The 23,062-nt window shown below is 45.4% G+C and overlaps 1 protein-coding gene across 2 annotated transcripts in view; it reads right to left on the bottom strand.

Annotated features, from left to right (window-relative positions):
- Positions 1-5,379: 5,379 nt before the first annotated feature.
- Positions 5,380-23,062, bottom strand: part of LOC119442340 (snake venom 5'-nucleotidase) — a 30,895-nt gene continuing 13,212 nt past the window's right edge. The window contains exons 4-9 of one of the 2 annotated variants that reach the window (XM_037707186.2): positions 21,376-21,561; positions 16,106-16,306; positions 14,657-14,917; positions 10,707-10,862; positions 6,496-6,687; positions 5,380-5,662 (exon numbers count right to left, since the gene is read on the bottom strand). In XM_037707186.2, the coding sequence (XP_037563114.1) occupies positions 5,409-5,662; positions 6,496-6,687; positions 10,707-10,862; positions 14,657-14,917; positions 16,106-16,306; positions 21,376-21,561 (1,250 nt within the window). In that variant the 3' untranslated portion in view covers positions 5,380-5,408. The remainder of the gene's footprint in view (positions 5,663-6,495; positions 6,688-10,706; positions 10,863-14,656; positions 14,918-16,105; positions 16,307-21,375; positions 21,562-23,062) is intronic. The other variant, XM_049662065.1, reaches the window with a different exon arrangement.

Below are 23,062 nucleotides of genomic sequence, written 5' to 3'. Positions count from 1 at the left end.
CTTCATCGAGTTGACGACCCCCCCTCCCCGCGTTCTTCTGAGCGCCAAGCCTTCTCCGCGACGAAAGAGGAATGCGACGCGGGTGAGGTCAGCACCCGACCCGCCAGGTTCCTGCCGACGAGGAGTTGCACAAAGAATTTAAGAGAGAACCGGCCCATTGTAGAGAGTCGCCACCATCCGCCCCGTTGGTCTGGTGCCCTCTTACTGCTACTTGTATGCTATATCTGTACATATTGTATAAAGCTTTTCGTTTCCTCTTCGTCTGTTCCAATAGTCCGTCCCTCGTCCTCCACCCCGAGTCATAATACTGTATAACAACTACGATTCGTTGTTAACACAACGGCTGTTTGTAACATTACGATCGAAGCATCGGAAACAAAAATATTTCGAGGCAAGGTTCGCGAACTTACGTGGATTTCAGCCAAGAACCCCGTGGTTCTGAAGCGGATGCTCTACGTACCACAAGTCTGAAATTGTACTTCATCTGTGGTGAAGACAAGTTGCGTTAGGGCTTACTCTGCGAGTTCATAAAATGTTTCACATAAAAAAAATGCATTTGAAAAAGAAATCCTTTATTATACCTATGTGTACACTTTAGTGAAAAATGGCATGTTTATTCTTTCCCTCAGGTATACGAGTTATGTACAATCTGACTTCGCCGCCAAACAGCCGCGTTATGTCGGTGCACATACTTCGCACAAGATGCACGGTGCCTCTGTACGAGCCTCTAGAACAGTGCGGCGTATACAGAGTTGTAACAACCGAATTCGTCGCTATACGTGGGGATGGATTCAAAAAGGCGGAAGACGTTAGCGAATCAGGTATGTTCACTTAACGTATTTCCTTATCAACATAAGCACTTCTGTTGGTCCATGCGCTCATCATCTGGACAAGCATTTCGGACATTCGGGGCTGCAAGCTCGCCGTGGTATTTAATGAATGTAGCGTAACGCTGCTAAGCACAAGGTCGCAGGTTCAATTCCCGATCGAGGCGGCCACATTTCGATAAGGGCGAAATGAAAAAAAAAAAAAAAAAAACGTTCGTGTACCGTGAATCGGGTGCACGAAAGAACCCCAGGTGGTCAAAATTATTTCGGAGGTCTCCCACTATGGCGTGACTCATAATTATATCGTGGTTTTTGGCACGTGAAACCACAGAATTTCATTTGTAGAAGTGTTAAAAAAAAGCGTTTTGTGCTTCAAGGAACTCACTGGTCAAACATTTTGTTGCCAATGTATGATTGCATCTGTTTGTAAGAGCAAGCCCGCCCTATTACTTCGCTTGATATCATCCGTGTTAAGACCATGCTAACAACAATTATCATATGATGTCATCTGGGCCGGGTTTTGTAGCGATGCGTTATGCTTTATTCTATACTAGTCTTATCATCCACCACTCACGGCCGGCTGATACCATTGATGACGTGAGCGGACCATCGCTCTGACCACTGACCAAGCGCTAAAATCGCGAAAAGGCGTTAGCATCGGAAAGGCATCGCTACAAAATACCGGCCCTGCAGTACGTCACACCTCCTCTGAGGAACGATGCGCGTTTTTTTTTCTTTTCTTTTTTTTTTCACTGCAGCCTAAGGACTGTGACTTTCGGCTACAGATCAAGTACAACCACATACAATCAATTTTCAAGCACAGTCGTTCTGGAAAATTATTGCACAATTGCATGACCTTGGCGAATAAGAGACTTCACATGTGCGATGTAAATGTATGTTCTAAAATCCGTAGTAAAAATGGTAAAAATATTACTTTTTCCTAATTACCAAATTGAAGATTCAGATGTGTCATGCATGACGTTGATCTCTGCTTCACGCAAACAAGGGAACTTGTTATATGTCGCAGGCAATTTCTGTTGATAAAAAAATTGTTATAAAGGTTACATAGGTCATATTATGTACAGTCTGGAGTATTCTAACTGTGATTAACATTTTATCCGAATGTATTTGGGTTACACTCCTAGTTAGGATTTTTATAAAGTATTAATCCGGCCTGCCTAGGCGTGTAACCATCTAGGCAGGCATCTGCTGCTCAAGTATGTGTACTTGCATGCAGCCGCCTGACCCCGACAGCCATCGCACGTTTCCTATATTCCTATGATGCGGCTGCTGAAAACTGGCACCCATGCACCTTATCCTGCCTTCCAGTGCCCTCCGTCGACGTACATTACCAATGCCAAATATTATGAGCAGGCTTTATTTCTTCGCTAGAGTTTTTAAATAACCTGCTGTACGGAATGTAATTGTTTCTTGTGCGCGTATGCGTTGCTTGCGTGTGTTACCTCCTGCACATCCCAATTCCAGGATAGCCATTAGCCCATCGAAGCATCGTATTCGCATTCCTGACAAGTTAGTTTACCATGTTTTCTTTACTATATTTCTAGAGGGCGTTCTTGTGAAAGTTTCCAGTACGTACTTTGAGGCCTCCTTTACCAACTGTGTACGTTCAGGCACTTTTGTTATCTATATATCTGAATCAATAAAAATAATCTTGTCAATCGATAACACGGTCGTGCCTCATTTTCACGTTTCTGTAGGCTATCATATACTATACGCTAATTGAAAGCGGTTATATGCCGGTAGTGTATGGAATTTATTTTCTTGGAACCTTTTCGTCTCGTAGCCCTTGTTCACAAAAAAAAAAAAAACAAAAACAAAAAAACGCCCCTTCCCTTCCCTCCCCTTCCTTCCATCCCCTTCATAAAGCCAGAGTTTTTTTTTTTTTTTTTTTTAAAGCTGGTATCTGCCAAGTGTGCTGGTTGTTAATGGTCCAATTTCATGAGACTGCTGTGCTTCTTTCTTCTTCTAGGACCTTTGGGTATTGATGTACTAAGTGATTACATCATTAAAATGTCACCGTTGAAGACCCCCGTAGAAGGCCGCATCATAATCTACAGAAATATAATCGAAGACAGTGTATTTAAAAAAAAACGGTGAAGTGCTCACGCAAGAAGTGCCCTACGTCAACGAAGAAACAGGCAAAGCGAATATGAACAACTCATGTGTGATTCGCCTTCTCATAGACATCAAACAATCCGAGTACTTCCTTTATGTAAATGAAATGTTAAAAAAAGAAGAAAAAAAAATACGTTTCTTTTGGTGTGTGAAGAATTCACAGCGATGGTGTTTGCACAATTTGTATGTACCAGTCATATTTCCGGCGCTGTTATCATGTCAGACTATTGCGGTGGCATCTTGTGGACATTCGTCCGCAGTATAATCTGTTGAGATGCATCACCAAGCCGATACTAACGGATACCCTCTCATCGTCGCTGAAAGTACTGCAAACCTTTAAATAGTGTGCTCAATTGTGCAAGTATATAGAATGCAAGTCAATCGGCTAGCATCGTTCGTACACATATTTACGAAGATGAAAGGTAATAGCCTATAGTGAAGACGTGTTTTATCGCATATACGAGTTTGCGCGCCGATTTCGTCCATGCACTATTTATTGGTTAAAGTAATATGGGGCTGCTTATTAGCATAGTGCACCTCACCATGGCCGTGTACAGGGTGTTTCAGCGAACTTTTTCAAAAATTTTTAAAGGTTGCCTGTGGCAAATAGCACACTTCTAGTTCATGAGGTAGTCTACTCGAAGAGGCGGATATTACTTGCACAAAAAAAATGAAATACACAGTCGACTAATTAACAAAAATCACTAATTAAGCTTTTAACTAATTACCTTATGGCCAACACTACAATTTACACATTGTAGCCGTGATGTTCGCAAGGCGGATGCAATTGGAACGAATTCTCAGGATGGCACCAGTTTCGAGATATTAATTCCCAAACTTTGCGGAGAAATGCATTGGCGTTCCAGTTATCTTTCTTAACAAAACATCGTTTTATACATTGAAGCACAAACGTAACAGGAACGCCAATGCAGTGTGACATGTGTACACGTACGAGTAAACAATCTGAGTTAAGAGTAATGGAGCCATTTGTTTCACTTTTAGTTGATTGGCTAGCATTCAAGAACTATAGGTAACCACGATCACCCGACGGGCAAGGGGGACGTTGGTAGCACTGGTAATCCGACTGTTGTATTTTAATACAAGTTGCATTACGTGACTCCAGAGTGTGTAAACTGACTTTAGCGACTGTTTATAGTATCTATAAACGTTGCACTGTAGTTTAATTTGTGGCATAACAGACAAAAAGGTGTATTATTTGGTCATCTATCTCGAGCGAAACAAATTTCCAAACCCACCATGTGTTCTGTTGAGTTAACAACCTAGCAACAATGAAGTGCCGCAATGTGTCCCTCCCGCAGCTTTCGCTGTAAGATCAGACATCGTGCGAGCATCTTTATCAGCGAGCGCATTTATCACGCCGCGATCTCACTCCACGTTCATTTGATGGTGAGCCGGAAAGCATCACGTTACTCCCGGACATGGAGAAAGGAACAAAGAAAAGGGAGCATGACCTCAAGCAGCTAGCCCCGACATGGCAACCGCCTCCGACGCCCCCCCTTCTTTCCTTTCGGGGCCGATTTGGACTATATGGCTCTTAGGAACAAGGCCCTGCAAGGTTGCCGGACCATTCAAAGCGTTTGGTTCGTAGTTGGTTCTTACTGATGCCCTCGTCACGATCGGCCCTCGCCACCCGCCAGGACTCAGCTGCACTCCCCACAGAGTGCCTCTGACGTGGTGATGAGGACTTGTTTCTCATGAGCCTTTTCTTTTATATATTTCTTTTTGATGACGAGGCTTCACAACTGTGTCATGACGCTGCCTCCTAGCCTTTTTCCTTCCTCCATGCGGCTATCGGGCGTGCGCTATATTCGAGCGTCACGTAGTTGGCCTCCTGGGTGTTCTGTTTCTGTCTTCTGGATGAAATTAGCCGGAACACCCCTCTCCGAGTTGAGATTAGCTGTTTGACAAGGACAGGGTGATTTGTTGGCTTCGTTGAGCCCAGACGAAACTGCTCCGGGAATATTAAACAGCTTCTTCTTATTTTGTATTTCTCATTTTCTGTCTCTTATTGCAAATTTCATCCTTAGCTTCATCTCTCCTTACCCATTCCCCAGGGCAGGATAGCAAACTGGATATTTATCTTCCAGTTAACCTCCCGGCCCTACGCATCTCATTTATATATATATATATATATATATATATATATATATATATATATATATATATATATATATATATATCTTAGAACCAAGAACATGGGGATGTGCAATTGGTTAATTATAACTGTACAGTTACGCCGTCATCAAAAGACACTCAACAGTTGCTTTAATAAGCACAACATCGCTGCGGTTCAATCCCTTCGATCTTTTAAAATTGAATTTAGTAAAATCTAACACATTTAAAAAAAGAAATGCGTTTAATGAGCTGAAGAATGCTATGGGCGGTTTCATGTACCGCGCCGATTAAACATTTATTCGTCTAAAATTAAATCTTCCTTTTAAAGAATTGCGCTATTAAGTAAGAAATACTCTTATGCGGATATTTCTGTTTTTCTATGTGGCCTGGAAGTAGCCTTGCGGATAGCGTCTCTTTCCTCCTGAGCGATGGGTTGTTGACAGAGTCGCCTGGAATTGTTACACGTTCAGATCCGTTGAAAATTGTTATGCGTCCCTCAATGGCCGACTTCACCGGCGTCATCTTCCTGACGTGGCTCACAAGAACTGAGTAGTCTGCAGGACCTGGATAAAAAATTTGTAAAACAGAACTTCCATTGGTATATCAAAGTGATAACACGATGGGAGAAGGAACTAGACTGGTCCCATTCGATGGGGAGCGGGCCCAAGTCAAGCTGTCGTTACGCAGATTTTATGCCACTGTCTAAACGTATGGATGCATACTTACTATAATAACTAAACGCACGTAGCACTCGTATCAGGTAGGTGTGCGTGTGAACGCGATCGCGAACAGCTATTTTGTTTCACCTAAGAAACTTTAGATTGCCTTACACGAGCTAGCGCAGCACAAACTTCACAAGTCTTTTGTAGACCTCCCGATCTCCGAGAATTTTTTTCATTTAGAAGAACCGGCCTTCTTAACTAACTCAAGGTGTTGTGGGTGACGTCTAGGTAAGCTCTTCCTTCTTAAATAAATTAGTGTAATCGCGACGTAGCCTAGTCCTATCAAAATCAATCGTCCACATACCCCCATCTGGTGTCTCTTATAAAGCAAAGAAAGCGATCGTGCGTTTGTATTGCAAGTGTAACATATAGTTTTACTCGGGCTTCGAGGAACGTCTGCCCTTAATTGTGTGCCCTGTTCCATAGCTCCAAGAGGAAAAAACTCCGTCCGCAGCCCTGTACCACGTGACTTAAGCGGACACTGCAGCAAATCATCTGGACGAAGTGCCGCATATTTGTTTGAAGTGCTTGTGACTTCTCCCGCAGCTTTGCTACCTCATCTTATAGCGAATGGGCTTAGGAGAGACGAACCCATCGGAATATAGTCACTTGTAACGTGGGCCTATGTGTGTACAAGTCTAAACACTATAGACATACTTCGACTTCTTCCTCACCTCCGCTTGTGGCGTTCGTTGCTTTCTTATAGCCATCTCCTCCCCTCGTAATGTAGTCGGTAGTGACAATTCGGTAGACCCCGGTGTCACTTACGTCCTCGTATCGTGGCACTCTGCACATTCTGCACAGGACTTGTAGTGATACGACGCGACAGTTACGAGGATACTTCACGTTATACGTCACACGAATACCTGTGAGATAGAGAGAGACACTCTTCAGTGGGTGGCTCGGGATGTACGCCTGGTCATACGCTTAGCACGCTACTCTAAAAGAAATTGGTTGATGCGTGAAACGACCCACTCATACACAGTACACCCGGATACAGCATGCACAAGTAACAAGCACAAGTATACATGGTAACGATCAGACAGAGCGTCCGGTTCAAGCCAGCGTCCCGGAGGATGACTAGTCACGCCTTCGTAGCGGGTAAAGCATTAGCAGTGCTGTTACAGAATCTAAGAACACCTTGCAAAGGGAAAGAGTTACCATTTTTGCTCCAGAAGGATTGCTTACAGCACTGCTGGGTATAAGCAAACAGCTCCAAAAGCAAGTACCGATAAAACGAATTTTTCTGCTCAACTCTACTGAGACGTAAATGCAAAACACCGGAAAGGAAGCTTTCAGAAAAGAAAATGCTCCTTCGAACTTAACTAAAGGTGCAATGAATTTTCCCATTAAACTTACGCAAAAGTAAGAAATTTTCACGGGAAATTCTCCCCAGCTTTACTGATATCGATCAGTTCGCATCTATTTCCGGCGCTGCTGTTTCCGTAAGGCTTCTAACGTCGCGGCGCTTTTACCGGGCGCACCAAATGTGCAGACTGTGTCAGCGTCGTTGGATGCTACGACTGATCCCTTTGCCAAGCTTTACAATAATTGGTAAATATACGACACGTCTTACTCTAACAGGTTTCTTATTCGAACACAGACAAGCGAAGTACACGCTCGCTGCAGCTGTGATGTTATCATTTTAACACGAAAGTGTTTTATGCCGGGGTCCACCAAGACTTCACTGACGTATTTCCGTCACGGAAATACGTCACACGAACATACACGAACATAATACAAAGAAAGAAACCAGAAGAAAAAGTTCCACAAACATGCAAAATTTGGAAATCGAACCCACGACCTCTCGGTCCGCGACGATAGATCGCCGAGCGTTTAACCCATTGCGCCACAAACGCATTTGCAAAGAGCTACACAGACGCGCCTTATATATCTAACACTCCTCCGTGTACCCGCGCTCTTGCTCGGGGCGGTGCCGCCGCCTACGAGCAGAAAAGAGAAGTACTGCATTATGACACTAACGCGCACCGACAGTGAACGCTTCGGTGGTCTCAGCACTACGACGCCTCGATGCCAGCATTCGAAGGGACGCTGGCATCAAGAAGCACTACCAACGCCACCTAGGTGGCGTTCACCGTACTCAGCACAGCGGAGCGTGGCCTCCGCAATTAGCTCTGAAAATGTTTCTGAAGTTGATCGCGGAGGCTGCAATTACGACGCGCTGATTTGACTCGGTGACGATTCAGTTACGTGCTTTGTCTTGCGCGTTGTATTAGTGTGTCAGTTACGTGCTTCGTCTTTCGCGTTGTGCTAGCGTGTGCAGCGTAGTGCAGCTTCCATATGCACGACGGTTGCTCATGGTCATCGACGTTGGTAGTCGTGATGGAGGAGACGTGCCACCAGGCGTCAGCGTGGGTGCATCAACGCCTAAGGGCGCTTTAGCCACAAAACACCAATAGACATTATATATTAATGTGCAATAAACATTACACTACTTCTGTGAAGACACGTTTCACTTTCGTGTTCTATACCGATTCCTATATAAGAGGGATCAACCACATTTTTTCTATTGGTCAGGGTATGAAGGGTGAGAGGGATAGACAAAAACTGTCGTAGCTGTCTAACTCGATGGTAGAAAGCATAACTACGCTTTCATGAGATGTGAGAGATAACTTACAAAAAAAAAAATGAAAAGTAGGAAACATCAGTGCTCACTTTTATGGAACATGAGAGTGTTGAGCAATGCGGTTGTTTCCACCTTTACTGCGTTGTTTCACAACTTTGTTACACCAACAGTATGCAACAGTTAGAAAAGTTGTATAAACGTACATGTCTAACAATCGGTAATAGATGCATACGTCTATTGACCCGCTTTCATTTGTCATAGAATAAGTGCTTCTGTCAATTATAAAGCTCTTTTGATCGGCCTTTCTTTGTTAATACGTTAGCATTAGGAGTGTCAAAGTGGGGAAAAATCTATGTGTGCGAAGTCGGAGAAGCCGGTCACGTGGTAGAGGTAGAGAGGGGTAGGGGGCTGCTACGGACCACAGTCGTTTGGACTTCGCTCCTCGAAGACGTAGCAGGTGTGTCGAGTGAGCTCTTGAACAACGCCTTAAATCATGGATCCGGGACCTCAAAGAGGTGTGACGTAGTCCTAACACATTTCTCTTGAATATAGGAGGGGGTACGCAAAAGTGAACGGAACTATTTTTAACAAGCTATCTCTTTATTTATTTTGTACAAAACAACCTTGTCACCTTCAATGTACTCTCCATTACACTTGATACATTTGTCCAATCTGCGATTCCATTCCTCTAAACATTTTTAAAACTCGTCTGTTTTGATGGCTCATAGTTCCATTCTCGTTTTTTTTCCTTCACCTCTTCGACCTCGTGAACTCGCAGTCCTTATATGTTTTTCTTCATTCGAGGAAACACAACAATGTCGCACGGAGCGAGGTCAGGTGAGTAAGGGGCATGGAACAAGGGAGTCATGCTATTTTTTTTTTTTTTGCCAAAAAATAGGAGCACTGAGATGACTGTGTAAGCTGGTGCATTGTCGTGGTGGAAGAACCAGTCCCCCTGACTTCCACAAATCAGGCCTTTTTTTTTCTTGTGTCGCACGCTGTTAAGCAATCGCTTCAGTACTTCTAAATAAAAAGCTCAAATAGCATGACTCCCTTGCCCCACGCCCCTTACTCACCTGACCTCGCTCCATGCGACTTTTTTCCCCCCTTGAATTAGGAAAAACATGAAAGGAATGCGATTTCAGGACAAAGAAGAGGTGACGGGAAAAAACGAGAAAGGAGCTATCAGCCATCAAAACAGACGAGTTTGAAAAATGTGTAGAAGAACGGAATCGCAGATTGGACAAGTGTATTAAGTGTAATAGAGAGTACTTTGAAGATAAGGTTGTTTCGTAGAAAATAAATAAATACATAGCTGTTTAAAAACAATTCCGGTTACCTTTGGGTACCCCCTCGTACTGCTAAATCTTCACAAAATTTTTTCTTCGTCTTTTTTTTTACCGATTGCACCAAGCTGAGTTGGAGCCTGCCCAACAGGCGTTGCTATTTTTCATTGTCAGGTCTTCCATATTGTCTACAGGGCTCATTGATCATTAATGTAGGGAGGGTGCCCCAGCGAAGAAATCACAGCAGGATAACACATAAACATACAATAAAATTTTCCTGCAAGGTGTACTTAGTACACGAGCGGCGGTACGTTCTGATACCCGAGTGCGAAATTTATTTTAACATTTATTTTAAATATTGTGCAGCTAACGCTTTTAATTGACCAACTGTTTTCGCCTGTCAACTAAACCAAGTTCAGCCACAAATAACACACATAACAAAGTCCAAGCCAGTAACGTAAACAAACTTATCTAAAGGCATTACAGACTGCTCGGCTCCTGCGCCATTAAAATACAATTCATCACCATCATCAAAGTCAGTAAGTTCTTGTGCCGCAGATATAACGCTCTAGAAATTAAAATAATGCGGAAAAGGTACCATGATAGCAAGAAAATTACATCAATATTTTACGAACAACTTTTACCACAACGAAAAACATCGTATAGTGTTTTCCATTGTATCGCGAAGAGATTCGCTTCCAAGATTTCGAGAATGGTCATCTTGGTTGTTCCTCGCAGGTGTCCTTTGAAGACATGAAACACTGCACTTGCAGTGAGCTTGTATTACACTTCGTTAACATACAGACTTGCTTTGATTGCTTTGGACTTCCCAATAATTTTTGTCACTTGGTGATTATTCTTTGGTTTGTGCCCTTAAAAGCATGCACGTTCTGTGCTTGCATGTGAATCTAAGCAAGTGAGTGCCTGGGAAAGCTAGCACGGTACCACACTCTGAAAAGGTATCTGAACTGCGTGACACTAATATAGGGATGTAGCCAGAAAATTAACTCACCCGATACTTGCAAGAATCGGCCCTGCTTCTTGGTGAAACTGTACTCAGAGACTGAGTACTCAAACATGCTTCGCAGCTCGGAGCCATTGAGTGTCATGATGACGACCGACATGCCGAAAGGCATTGTAGCCAATATGTGACCCATCGTTATTGGATCTTTGTTGCAAGAGGGAAAAAAATAAAAGTATGTTATCGATGAGTTGAACTTTCAGTTTCGAATGACTATCAGCTACTGCTTGAAAGAGCGGGTGGAATAAATGCGGAGGAAACAACACAAAGCATGTAACAGAGGCGGTTTGTGAGGAAGGAGCACTGAAGTGAAAAGTTATATGGATCCCACGCAGTGTGGGAATCGACCGAAGAGAAACGTTTTATGCTGTTTTCTTTGATTCACTATAATTAGCGGTGATCTTGGCGGCGAATGCTTAATTTATTCAGCGTTTAGTACAATAAAAAACCGCCCAAGCACTCCGTACAGATGGTTAACCAGCAAAGATGAAACGTGCGGCCCCGGTGTTTATAAGTGGGTTAATCCCGACACTGTATTGAAGCGTTTCTCAATTATTGGTTACATGTTTGTGTTTCTAGTGGAACGCAAGCGCCAATGGCGGGCGGATGCTGCTAGCCACGACGCCGAGCTAACTCGAGATATCGAACGCATGCGACAACGGCGAGCCGAGGAGCCGGCGTTGCGGGCAGAGCAGCTACGACGCAGAGAACGACGTCACTAACGGCGCTGCCAATGGCGCGCGCGCTTGGGTGCGACGTAGAGAAAGACGTAACTGACGGCGCAGCCAATGGATACGTTTAGCGAAACATGGGACGAACGGTTTTTCGTTTCGCCTAGCCATATACAGCTCTCGCTGTAAAAAAGTGGCGAGTTGGTGGTAAACGTTACCTTGCGTGCAATTATGCTGCTGTTTGTCTGAGTAGTACAGAGAACTCACAGCGAGACGTGTTTGCTTGAGGCGTTGTTGTGCGCGATTGTTCATAACCTCCGAGTAGGTTAGCATTGTCATTGCCTCAAACGGCACATCGCGTTGTTGCAGAAGTATTCAACGTTAATTGAATTATGGGGTTGTACGTGCCAAAGCCGCAATTGGATTATGAGGCACGCCATGGTGGCGGACTACCGATCAATTTGGACCCCCTGGGGTTCTTTAACGAGCTCCCAAATCTAAGTACACGAGCGTTATTGTTTTTCGCCCCCGTCGAAATGTGGCTGTCGTGGTCGGGATCGATCGAACCCGTGACCTCGAGCAATGCCATATCCCCAAGGCTACCACGGCGTGCCGATAAGTGTTGATTTGACGTGCGGCCGCTTCCGTAGTGTCGCCTAGACGCTACGGTGCTTTAATGCGGTTTTGCGTCTGCACGCCGTGCGTCAGTTGCCTGCTTGACAAATCGGCATGATGTTTATTTCTCAGAAATAGCAGAAACGCACCGTACCGTCCCCTGAACGTAAATTTTATCCAGTTTGTCCGCAACCGCTCTCGTGTCTAGTAGTAGCGCTTCCTCGCCTTCTCGCCTTCTCACGTCACATTATCCCTCTCACCCCCCCCCCCCCCCTCCCATGTATGGGAACTGCGAGCGAAGAGTGGCAAGGCTGTCAACCACTCGTTTCGTAGCTGCGTCAGCTCCACCCATTCTCGGCCTCCTCTCCCTCCTCTCCCTACCTCCTGTCTACCATTCTCTCTATCTCCGCTCTGGTCTGTTGCGCGTTAGTAGAAAGGTAAGCGCGGCAGTTTCTGCAATGCTTTTGCGGGGGGTCACGGAAAATTACAACTGTCAAGATGGCATAATGCCGACGCCCAGGGAGCTCCTGAGGGCATTGTGACGACCGTCGATGGGAAGCTCCAAACGAGTTTCTCGCGTCGCCTTTCATCTCTGCCACGCTCCTGCCATGTATATGCACGCTTGCGGCGTCCAAGACAGCAGCAGCAGCAGTGGAAAAGTTTAAGGAAGAGGCAGAGAAAGCTTCGATTTAAGAAAGAAACCTTTAGATGAGGTTGGATGTTCAAATTTAGAAACAAATAAAAAAGCGGTTGTCATTTGAATAAGTGTCGGCCCTCTGTAATACCGTCGCAGCTACTCTGCCATGCGAGAAAATTAGCATCCCGCTAAGGCAACACACACCCGAAGAAAGAAAGAGATTATCCGCAGTTGTCATTTCGAAAAAAAGATCAACAAAAACAAATAGCTAGAGGTAAGCGCGCATTCGAGTTTTCTCAAAAGAATCTAACAGCTTTCGCTGTTCGATTCGCATTGGATACGGCAATTTGATACTTGAAATTTTGGAGCCTCTCGCGGTATATGGTATGACAGCGGTTATAAGAATCTATGGGGCCACGCACTTCTGCAAGCAGTAGCTGTACACTAGCCACTTCTCACGACCTCCAAATCAGCCAGAAATAAATAACCGTTCCTGTGTACCCTGTTCTGACTGATTTAACAGCAGGAATCATTTTTACTTCGGTGGAGCACCGAATAAAGAGCGAGAATAGAGCGCCGTTAGTTTCGTAATAATTAATATTGCTGCCACCTAACCAAATATCTCGTCTTCCACATCGAGAAAGCTCATATGTCTCATATTCAATAATCCTATAAGAACTTATGGGGATCCCATATAAAAACCCGCATGTCTCTATGGAACGTCCTGCCGAAAAAATCTCGCATGCCCCATAACTCCCATATACAATATTTGAACATATGGGGATCGAATATAACAACACGTGTGTTCGGATATATAAAATGGGATATGTCCCATATAAAACTTGCGACATTGGACGTGGGATATATGTGGGACATGTTCCATATGCCATGTTGTATATGGGACCATACGGGATTTTATATAGAATCCCTTTGGTGTTTATATATTGGTGCTTATAAATCATGCTTGGTCTTCGGACTGCCGAATGTACTAAATAAATATTAGATAAAAGACATATAGGTTTTTTTTCGACGCGGTTTGAAAGCCGGTGTACCTTTTTATCTAGATTTATTTGACAGGCTTGTTTCATCGGAGGATGAGAACCGTGCTTCCATTAGCAAAGGTATGTGGGGTGCTGATTTATTAAACAGAACCATCTGTTCGGTGATATAAACAGTAATTTAAAGTCTTGCGTTTTATAAGCATTAAGGAGCTTTGGATATGCTGCAATTCTTAAAAGCTGACTGTGGCTGATAATAAAGTTCTGCCTTTGAGGCGCGGTTAATTGAAAAGGCTGAAGTCTCGAAGATGGAGTTGTTGCGCCAAAAAGAGTTGCCAGTCCTCGCTTTCTACATAAAGCTGCCAATGATATTGTGATCGCATTCAATGATATAACATGTTCACGTCGGTTTGTTGGTTGCTTGTTGGTTACTCTTCAGCCCTCTGTTACCCTCCATATACATGTTCCTACCCCCAAGTAAACGTAGGCCCATATTGTCAAAGCAATTCGCAGGCTATAGACTCATTCTTAAGAACACTTACTAGCCCAATCATGATAGCGAAACTGTTATTAGCGAATGTGACCGGCCATAAATAAGCAGTTCCTATAGTAAAGAAAGGTATTGAGATTTTGGTCCCTAATTTTATGCTCTGGCTGATCGTCCTCATTTTTTTCTTCATCATTTAGTTTATCTCTGTCGCTCTCTCAAGGTGTGCCCTCGAATCACGACTCATATACCTGCATAACAGGGGGTCAAAAGTAATATGGAGCCCTTTACTATGGCACCCTCCAATGCACACTGCAATTTCGAGAGATTGAACTGCACAGTTTTAACTTCTGTTTTATCCGTGTACTCATCGTACTGAACGACAACTGTCTTTACGCTAATTGGCTATCTTTAGCTATGCTTGTGAAAGTTTCACTCAGCCCCTGCGGCGATACTTTACAGCATGTCATGTACGGAACACTAGAGACGTGCCGTTCTTTCTGAATTTTTTTTGTTCGGCGCAAAATGTTCACCAGCTTGAGGAATGGGCGCGCGGACGGCGCCTCCGTTGAAAAGGGCGCCGTTGACGTCAGACCAGAATTCGGCCTCGCTGCTTTCCTTGTCCGCGTAGTAGGCGAAGAAGCCGTCCGCTATCAAGTTCCCCAGGTTGCATTCGCGTAGCCGGCATATACTGTCCGACTGCTCTAGCTTCACCTTCGAGTGGCCGATGACCTCACTGATGGCTCGCGTCACGTTGTTCTTGTAGCATTCGATGAGGTCCAGCATACCTTGGTCTGAATGAACAGAGAAGGCCGCCGCATGAGTGTACGCGCTCGAACACTATTTCAATATTATGATGTTGTACACAGTGCCACAATGAACAAATGACGGAAAGAAACGACGAATAGAAGTGCTGACTTCCAACTAAACTCTATTTTCGTGAAACACACACACAGATATATCGTACGTATCCGCTGTCGCGCTGTGTACACTGTTATGAAGCACCAACTAGCCCGGTCTCACACCTTGCTTCATGATATTACTATGCGCCTTTCTGAACGCGCACTCTACGCACATGTCAGAAGTTTAGCGCAACAGCTATGACACATACAAGAGACTTGTAGCTTTAAAATATATCAGGATATGCATCGAAATCCCGTTCTCTGGAAATTGTCGAAATCCATCGCTTTCTTGGGGTAGTACTGGATATACGTATGACGTGGACACCTTGAACTGCTGGAGTCGAACCTGAACAATGCGGTACGTGTCTTGCGCTGTATACTTGGCGGGTGCAATACGGGAGAGCTCGACGGACACCTTGCGCATGCTCCACGTGACTTCGGTATACGGCCAACGCTCGGATACTTGTTGCCGGTACTGCAGGGATTATCATATTCGGCGAGGAACAAGTTGAATTTGATAACGGCAAGGATATGTTGTCTGTCGTTGTGTACCGAAGGCGACGTCAAGTACGCTGGTCGTGGCAGATGCACGAGAGCCGACTATAGCCTTGCCTCGACAACGAGAAACACATTCCCCTTTTTTCCGTGCGTTTACGCATAATAAGTATCGACGCACCGAAATGGTTTAGGAAGAAGCTCATGCTCCCCCGGTGCCAGAGCTAAATATCATTTTAGGGACATGCTTGATATTTCAACGAGCACACGCACCTGTTCTGCAGCTCATGCCTTCAAGGCGCTTTTCATTTGCTCCTAACATATATACTGCCTTTTACTTGCGCTGTACCTACGGACCTTTCAATTTAATGTCGCTTTTTATAGATGAGCTTGTTTGTCAGCTTTGCCCCCATCTTCCTTTTCCAGAAAAGTACTTCTGTCGCACTAGCTTTGCCCTTATTATTACACTCTGTACATGCCGCAACTTTCGTAAACAAAGTCGAGACCATGCCGGACATTGACAACGCATTCTGAAATGTTGGCTCGGCCGTATGTCAAAGAATGCAGTTGCTTATTGGTTCTTACTTTGTTCCACTGAACTGTTTAGCAGGATTGGATTTCCTGTCCAGTTTACAACTTGTCCTTCGTTGTCAAAGTTGACCTGCAAAAAGCCGAGAAACTTTCCGAACCAGTATTCTTGCACGACAAGACCTCTGCTACCGTCACTTCTGTTCACGATGGTAGGGTAGTCTCCTTCTGGAACGTTTTCCTTGGGATAGCCTTCACCTGCAATTAAACATTTCGGTGCTGTGTTTAGGAAGTGGTCGAAATCAATTCAATCATTTTGCGAAGAATGTGGCAAAGTCTAAACAGATCGACTTATTCTGAAAGCGTGTTGAAAGCAAGAAGCTTAACACACTAAAAAGGATGCTTTATGCGACCGTTAATGTTTGGATACGTGTGTTTTATTTTCTCTTGTTCCTAAACGATGGGCATATGCCAGAAATCAGCGACAGGTACACAAGCTTACGTCTATTGCGTCGTGTTTTCAAATCTGCCAATAACCGCCAATGTGCCTAACAGCCAATGTGCCAATGAGCCATGGCCTGCTTCATGAGATCGTCTTACGTCCACTCACTAATACCTCCCGCCTGCTGTGCGTAGCCCCGTTCGCCAATGTTGCCTATACTCCCCGTGAGTTCGAACGAGCAAGTTTCCTCTTATGACGCCTCCCATTTGTTCGCTCTCTCCTTCCCGCCCCTCAGAAATATATGGGCTGGAGACAATTCAGCCATAAACAATTCAGCCCGTGTTACCGCGTGTGGGTGTGACGCTCGATTGTCGGAGACAACCAATATAGGCAGGAGCGGTAAAGCTTCATCTAGACTTGTACTGGAGGCCCTCTTTATCAAGGAGAACAGAGATCGGTGTGTAAGTGAGCCGTCTATCGCATTACTTAATTCTGAGTTCGACTTCTTGCGCAACCGCCTTTGATGTATACACGTGACCGTTCATACTGCTGATCATGCGCATGCGTGACAAGAGGATAGATATGTAGAATCCTTCCCTGCCATTGAACAGTTCTGAGTAGCCCTTCTCTTTGTCCCCCTTTCTTGCGTATGTGTCTTTTATTGCGCTAATTTACTTGTTCAGGCAACGTCTCGTTTGAGCGACCTTGTGCTCTTTCGGAAAGAAACAGCGAGAACTAATCATGTAGTTGAGTCATTGTTAAACAGTGCGCTGGGACACGTACCCTGCTGACTTAGTGGCTGTGGCGTTCTGCCGCTGAGCACGATATCGTTGGTTCGAATCCAGGCTGTAGCTGCCTCATTTCAACGTAGATAAAATGTAAAAAAAATTACGGGGTTAGGTGTAGGTGCACGTTAAAGAACCCTAGGTGGTCGAAATGAATTTAGAGTTCTCGAATGCAGCGTCTCTCATAGCCAAGCTGCCATTTCGAGACGTTAGAACTGCGGTGATTCGGAGCTAGGTGCCACTACAGCAAACAGCCTCCGTGGCATCGTATTAAAGGGTATCTGCAAAGGGAAGGAAAGCACTCAGCGCTACATCGTGCTGACGGGTACTCCGAGGTCACAGCTTCACATTGGCCCCCTATGGCTATGCCCCACGACGGATCATAAACGTGGCCTGCCGCGCCAGCTGATGCTCAGTAAGGTTTGCCTACTGATGGCGTGCCCAGGATACCACGGATACCATCAGCAAGCAAACATTTTCATTTTTTTGCATCAGCGGGAACGTCCACGATCGAGGAATCGCTGGCGTCGATTTGAGCCGAGGGCAGCAGCAGAGTTGTAACGAGCTAACCATTGTTCTCCACATAAAAGCGTATGGGTCCTGGATCGTCGACATAAGCTTCTTCATTAGATTTCTGGTCCAGCCGATGACTTGTTGCCTTCTCGATGCCTCCGTACTGTCGATGCACCGTCATCATCACGATTCTTTCTACCGTACGGACTGGCCTGAGCATCACGAGTTCTACTCATTATGGGCGGCGGTTGTATACGCCTACTCAGTGTAGGCACGGCTGGGGCCGGTGGGCGGGCCCTTTTCGTGGCTACGACATCACCACAACACCCTATCAGTCAGGCGGGACAAGATTACCCTGGCGTCCTTATTGATTGGAAAGCGTCAAATGGCCCGTTGAGAAAAAAGCCGGTGGCGTCTGCAGGAACAAAACTTCCCGTTGACTGCGACGCCATCGTCACGAGCGCGCTCGTGACGCTGGCTTGCGCTTGCTGACATGGGCCTCGACGGAGCTGAGTGGATGAAAGGGTCTACCTGCTGCCACGGTATTGCGTGAGGAGAGAGGGCATCGCTGCAACGCCACGTCACACTCGCTCTCGGAAGCCTGTGTTATCCGCGTGTTCCTCGTCCGCGCAAACTCTTGCCTGCGTTCTAACTGCGCCTCGGCCAAACCAAATCAAAACGCTCCAAGCGTCTCAACGCGCTCGCTTGCCCACGGGGAGTTGATAACGCGAAGGACCACTCAGCGGCGTTCAGTTGGACATTAATGCTTTTGCATTCACAACTCATAAGAAGCGCTTATGTGACCTCGGATTCTCATTCTTAAGTCGCCTTTCAAATGACATTTTGCTCTCGCGATTAGCTATAGGCGCGTTCCACCTCCGTGGAGACGCGTTACGAAAAGCAGAAAGAGTTTTTCGCCCGGAGCGAAGTTGTATTGCAACCTCGTGCAGTGTTTTCTCTGGCGAGAAGTTCACGTTCAAATCTCCTTGTTTTCTCCACCGTACTGCTTTTCCAATGCGACACATGGATCACAAGATCAACACAGGAGAGAAAGAACGAAGAAAGGTCATAGGCCAGCTCAGTGCATATTGTCACGCTGTAGTAACGGTCAAGAACACCGTAGCAAAACTATGAATGACGAAACTAACTCTTTATTGGGCGAACTCGTGCCCCTAAAGGAAAGTGGCATTCAAAACGCAACGATAGCGGCGAACACAGTCGGCGATCGTCGAAAACTTGATCTGCGTGTCAAGCGCGTCGGCTTTTACACATGACTCGTCAAAGGTTTCAGCGTAATCGCCGGTGCCCGCGTGCCTTCCAGAAAGTACTACACAATTCGTGTCGCGCAAACAACGATAGCATTCGAGTAAGTTCCAAATAATGCCGGCGAGTGTTGTGCTGAGCCGTAACACTAAGGATGAATAAGTACACATGCCAATATAAATTGGTCCTGAGGTGCACCTGCCGCTGCGTGAGCACCCGCCTGCAATAGTGTAGCAGCGCGTGGATGTGACATGCCGGAATGCGATCAGTGCGCCTCGAAGTATCAGGTGACTCTACTTGGCGCACTACGCCCCGCCGTTGCCTCTACGCTATACGTAACGTGCATTGCCTTCTTTCTCACCCTCTTTCCGTCCTCCATGCTTCCATGCAGATTTTTCCTGTCCTGATGAGCGCACAAACACCAACAAAGAAAGCAGAGAAAATTGCAAAGACAAGACTGTATTGCGCTTTTAATAATCGAGCTTGTTTCTTTCCGTTTAAGTATTGTATGTATATATATTTTGGAATGCTTAAAAATAGGTAAGTTTCAGAATGCTATTAAAAGAAATATCCAATGTACTGCTGATTACTCCACGTGGAAAGCACTATGAGACCATCCGCCTGTGTAATAACAGTCACCAAGCTTCAGCTACAGCCACTATAAGCTAAGCAAGACAAAAGCTCACAGTGAGATGGAGGCTTGGAGCGATGAGTACTGGTGGAACAAAGAATGTTCCATTCTTTGGAGCTATGCTCTTCCATGCTAGAGCTACTGCTTCGGCATGGGGACGTGTCTTCGTCAGGGGAGCTATACTGACGAAAACAAGTGCACTTGTCGAAACGTTGCTAGCGACATTTCTTGTTCGGCCACTGCTCAGCCACTGAGCTACAGCTGCATATGTACCGACAGTTTCTTGCATATGGTATGTTATTTTCCGAAAAAGAAACAGCTCACTATTCAGACTTCATCGAATCACGAGTGCTTCTGCCGCCGCTGATGTCCTCGTGCAGAAATTAGCAATGTCGTCGGCGACATCAGGAGCCTACTATATATAAAGCCTGCGATCTGCATCACAGCGCTGTGTTGCAGTGGCTAGCCCGCCTACTAGGGAAAAAATTTAATTATAGGGTCTTACGTGCAAAAAACAGTTCTGTTTATGAGGCACGCCGTAGTGGGGGACTCCGGAAATTTGGACCACCTGGGGTTATTTAACGTGCACCTAAATCTAAGCACACGGGTGTTTTAGCATATCGCCCCCATCGAAATGCGGCCGCCCTGGCCGGGATTCGATCCCGCGACCTCGTGCTCAGCAGCCCAACACCACAGCCACTGAGCAACCAGGGCGGGTGCCTACTAGGGAATACAAGGCAACGTTCACACTGACTGCGCTGTCGGAGCTACACACACCAGTTCGATGTAATTGAGTAAAATACCTCTTTCGAAAAAGGACGCGACAAATAGGTGTTTACTGCTGCGTGGCATTCGCAGCCGTCTCTCTACGGTGTGACGCGGCCCTTTTAGTACGAACCACTACATAATGTTGAACCGTTTTGCGACTTTCTCATGCCAATCAATAGGCATACGTCAATAGCTATAAACTACTCCCATTTTCCAAAACTACACATTAGATAAGCTCTACACAAATAACGCAAATGGGCAGATCAGGTCATCTGCCATGCAAAACCATACGTTGCTACGAGCCAAAGCAGTCTGCACCTTACTTCCGCCATTCTCTCGCTCCTCCCCGTGTTTCTATTTTTTTTACTACTTCGTTAGCATAAAGATGGGCGCACTGTTTTAATTAACCTCTCAATGTGTGGTTTGTGTATGTTAAATGAGTGTACTCTAGACATGCGTCACTTTTCATGTATCACCCTGGTCGTATAAAGTAGCCTCTTAGGCGTATGACCAGGTAAACATATCCAGGGTATATTAAATCTCTCTCTCTCTCTCTCTCTCTCTGACGACGAGCTTGTATGCAGCACGCTGTTTTTCAGTAACTAAATATTACACTGTCTTTTTTTACTTTTGAAGGGCTGCCAGGCCTCGGTAGTAATTAAATCTTGCCTTTTTCGTCGATATCTTAAGCGTTCACAAAGTCAGCCCATCTGCGGAAACGTAAAACGGTAAGTGACGAACGCAGATGAAGAGAACAGACCGGGAAGAAGAGAAAGGTGCTGTTGTGACTTACCATAAATGACGGTAAAGGGCTGGACAAGAATATTACTCTGCGAATCCACGCTAACAGATTCTCACTACAAATCAAGCTGCGTCCCAACCACTATTCAACAAGGAAAGGAAGGAATGTCAGAGGAGTCGGTACCATGATACAGAAACGTGTTTGTGTGTCCACCAACGAGCAGATCCAATTGCTTCACTTGCTTCACGATTTCGATGTCTCGTGGGTATCCCGAGTGTGTTATTGCCACAATCACGTTCACACCCTCGTTCTCGAGCTTTTCTGCTTCTCGTTTAAAGCTCGCGATTTCATCTTCAAACTCCACTTTACCTGTAAGAAACAAGGGTACGGGGTAAAGCAACTGTTCTCACCAAACTTGCCGTTCACACCAACGCACTTATTCTTGCACATTATGTAGTATAGTGCAGTCTATGAAGTGCGCCAGCCTCAGTGACCATTCATGTAGCCCTTCTGTATACCCCATCCTGCGTGCGTGCCGTGCTTATTCTCTCCCTTTTTCTGCGTCCCCTTTCCACTCCCACAGCGTGTAATGCAGCCAACCAGACGCGTGTCTGGTTGACGTACCACCCTTCCTTCCCCTGTTTTCGCGTTCTCTCTCTCTCCTACGCACGTGCTCAAATGTTTAGTACATTCTACAATGCATAGTGCTTTCTTTTCTATTCTAGAATGTTTAAGTCCGTGAAAATGTTTATTGCCATAGCCCAAACTCCGGAAATAGAACGGCATTAAACTCTTCATTAGGCGCGATTGTTTGAGAGTATCTTTACTATGATGGTTACATTGGTACAGGTATGTCAACTCCGCAGTTTCTTTTCTTTTTTTTTTTTTCCTTCTGAACCCGTGCTTCCTTACGTCAGCTGAGACTATACTTTACATTCGTCAAGTCACCGCTGTTTTCCTAGTTAAAGCTTTATCTTTTATTACGGATATTAGAATTACGCGGTAAATAAGCTGCATGGTTACTATAGGGTTCACGCGAGTTGGGGCACATAACAGTCCCCGGTCGAAATAAGCACACCGGCACAAATGAGGACTAGAATTCAAAAAATTCAGACCCCTTCCACTATGTGAAGATGGAAGACCAGCGAAGCTGTTCGTTTTGTTTAATTATATAGAATTTTTTGAATTTGGTGGTTATATTAAATGGTTGAAAAGACACAGCACATAACTTCATTGCGTCGCCGCACGCCATATGCTGTGCGTGCGAATGAAAGCGAGTTTAGGCGACTAGATTGACACCACCTTGCACCATTGGCCCCAGCACGTTGGACCGCTGCGCGCTGAGCTTGTCGTCGCTTTCGCATCCATTCACACTGTTGAGCGCGCCGGCGCTCCTTAAGGCGCGCTCTTCCTCTTCGGAGGGAGCGACACGGGTCTTACCCATACCGAGTCCAAGGAGCAACTAACGACGTCGCTAGGGAAATGGCTATGTCAAGAGAGAATGAGACACAGCTATTGGTTGGTAGACTGTTACGTTTTACTACTGACGTTTCGACACGCATCGTCTTAGACTAGCGTTTGGGCAACAGCGTTCATCGCTCCGTCGCATTGTGTTTGTCTCTTTGGGTCCCACGTGTGACAAGGGTATTTCAAGGGCGCGTTACATGCAGGTCCCCGAGCTTACAGGGGTATGTGCCCTTGAGCTTGGACCCTTTATCCACTATCACCAGGATCGGCCCACTTATTTTTTATTGCTGTGCTACGCGTCGTTTTGTCCACGGACACGATCCACACGAACTTAGCCATATACAGCTTCGCTGTAAAAACCTTTTGGTTCTAAAGATGTTCATTGGTTGGTAACTTTTATTAA

The sequence above is a fragment of the Dermacentor silvarum genome, chromosome 2 (assembly GCF_013339745.2).
Source record: "Dermacentor silvarum isolate Dsil-2018 chromosome 2, BIME_Dsil_1.4, whole genome shotgun sequence".
Taxonomy (NCBI): domain Eukaryota; kingdom Metazoa; phylum Arthropoda; class Arachnida; order Ixodida; family Ixodidae; genus Dermacentor; species Dermacentor silvarum.
This window is presented reverse-complemented; position numbering and strand designations above follow the sequence as displayed.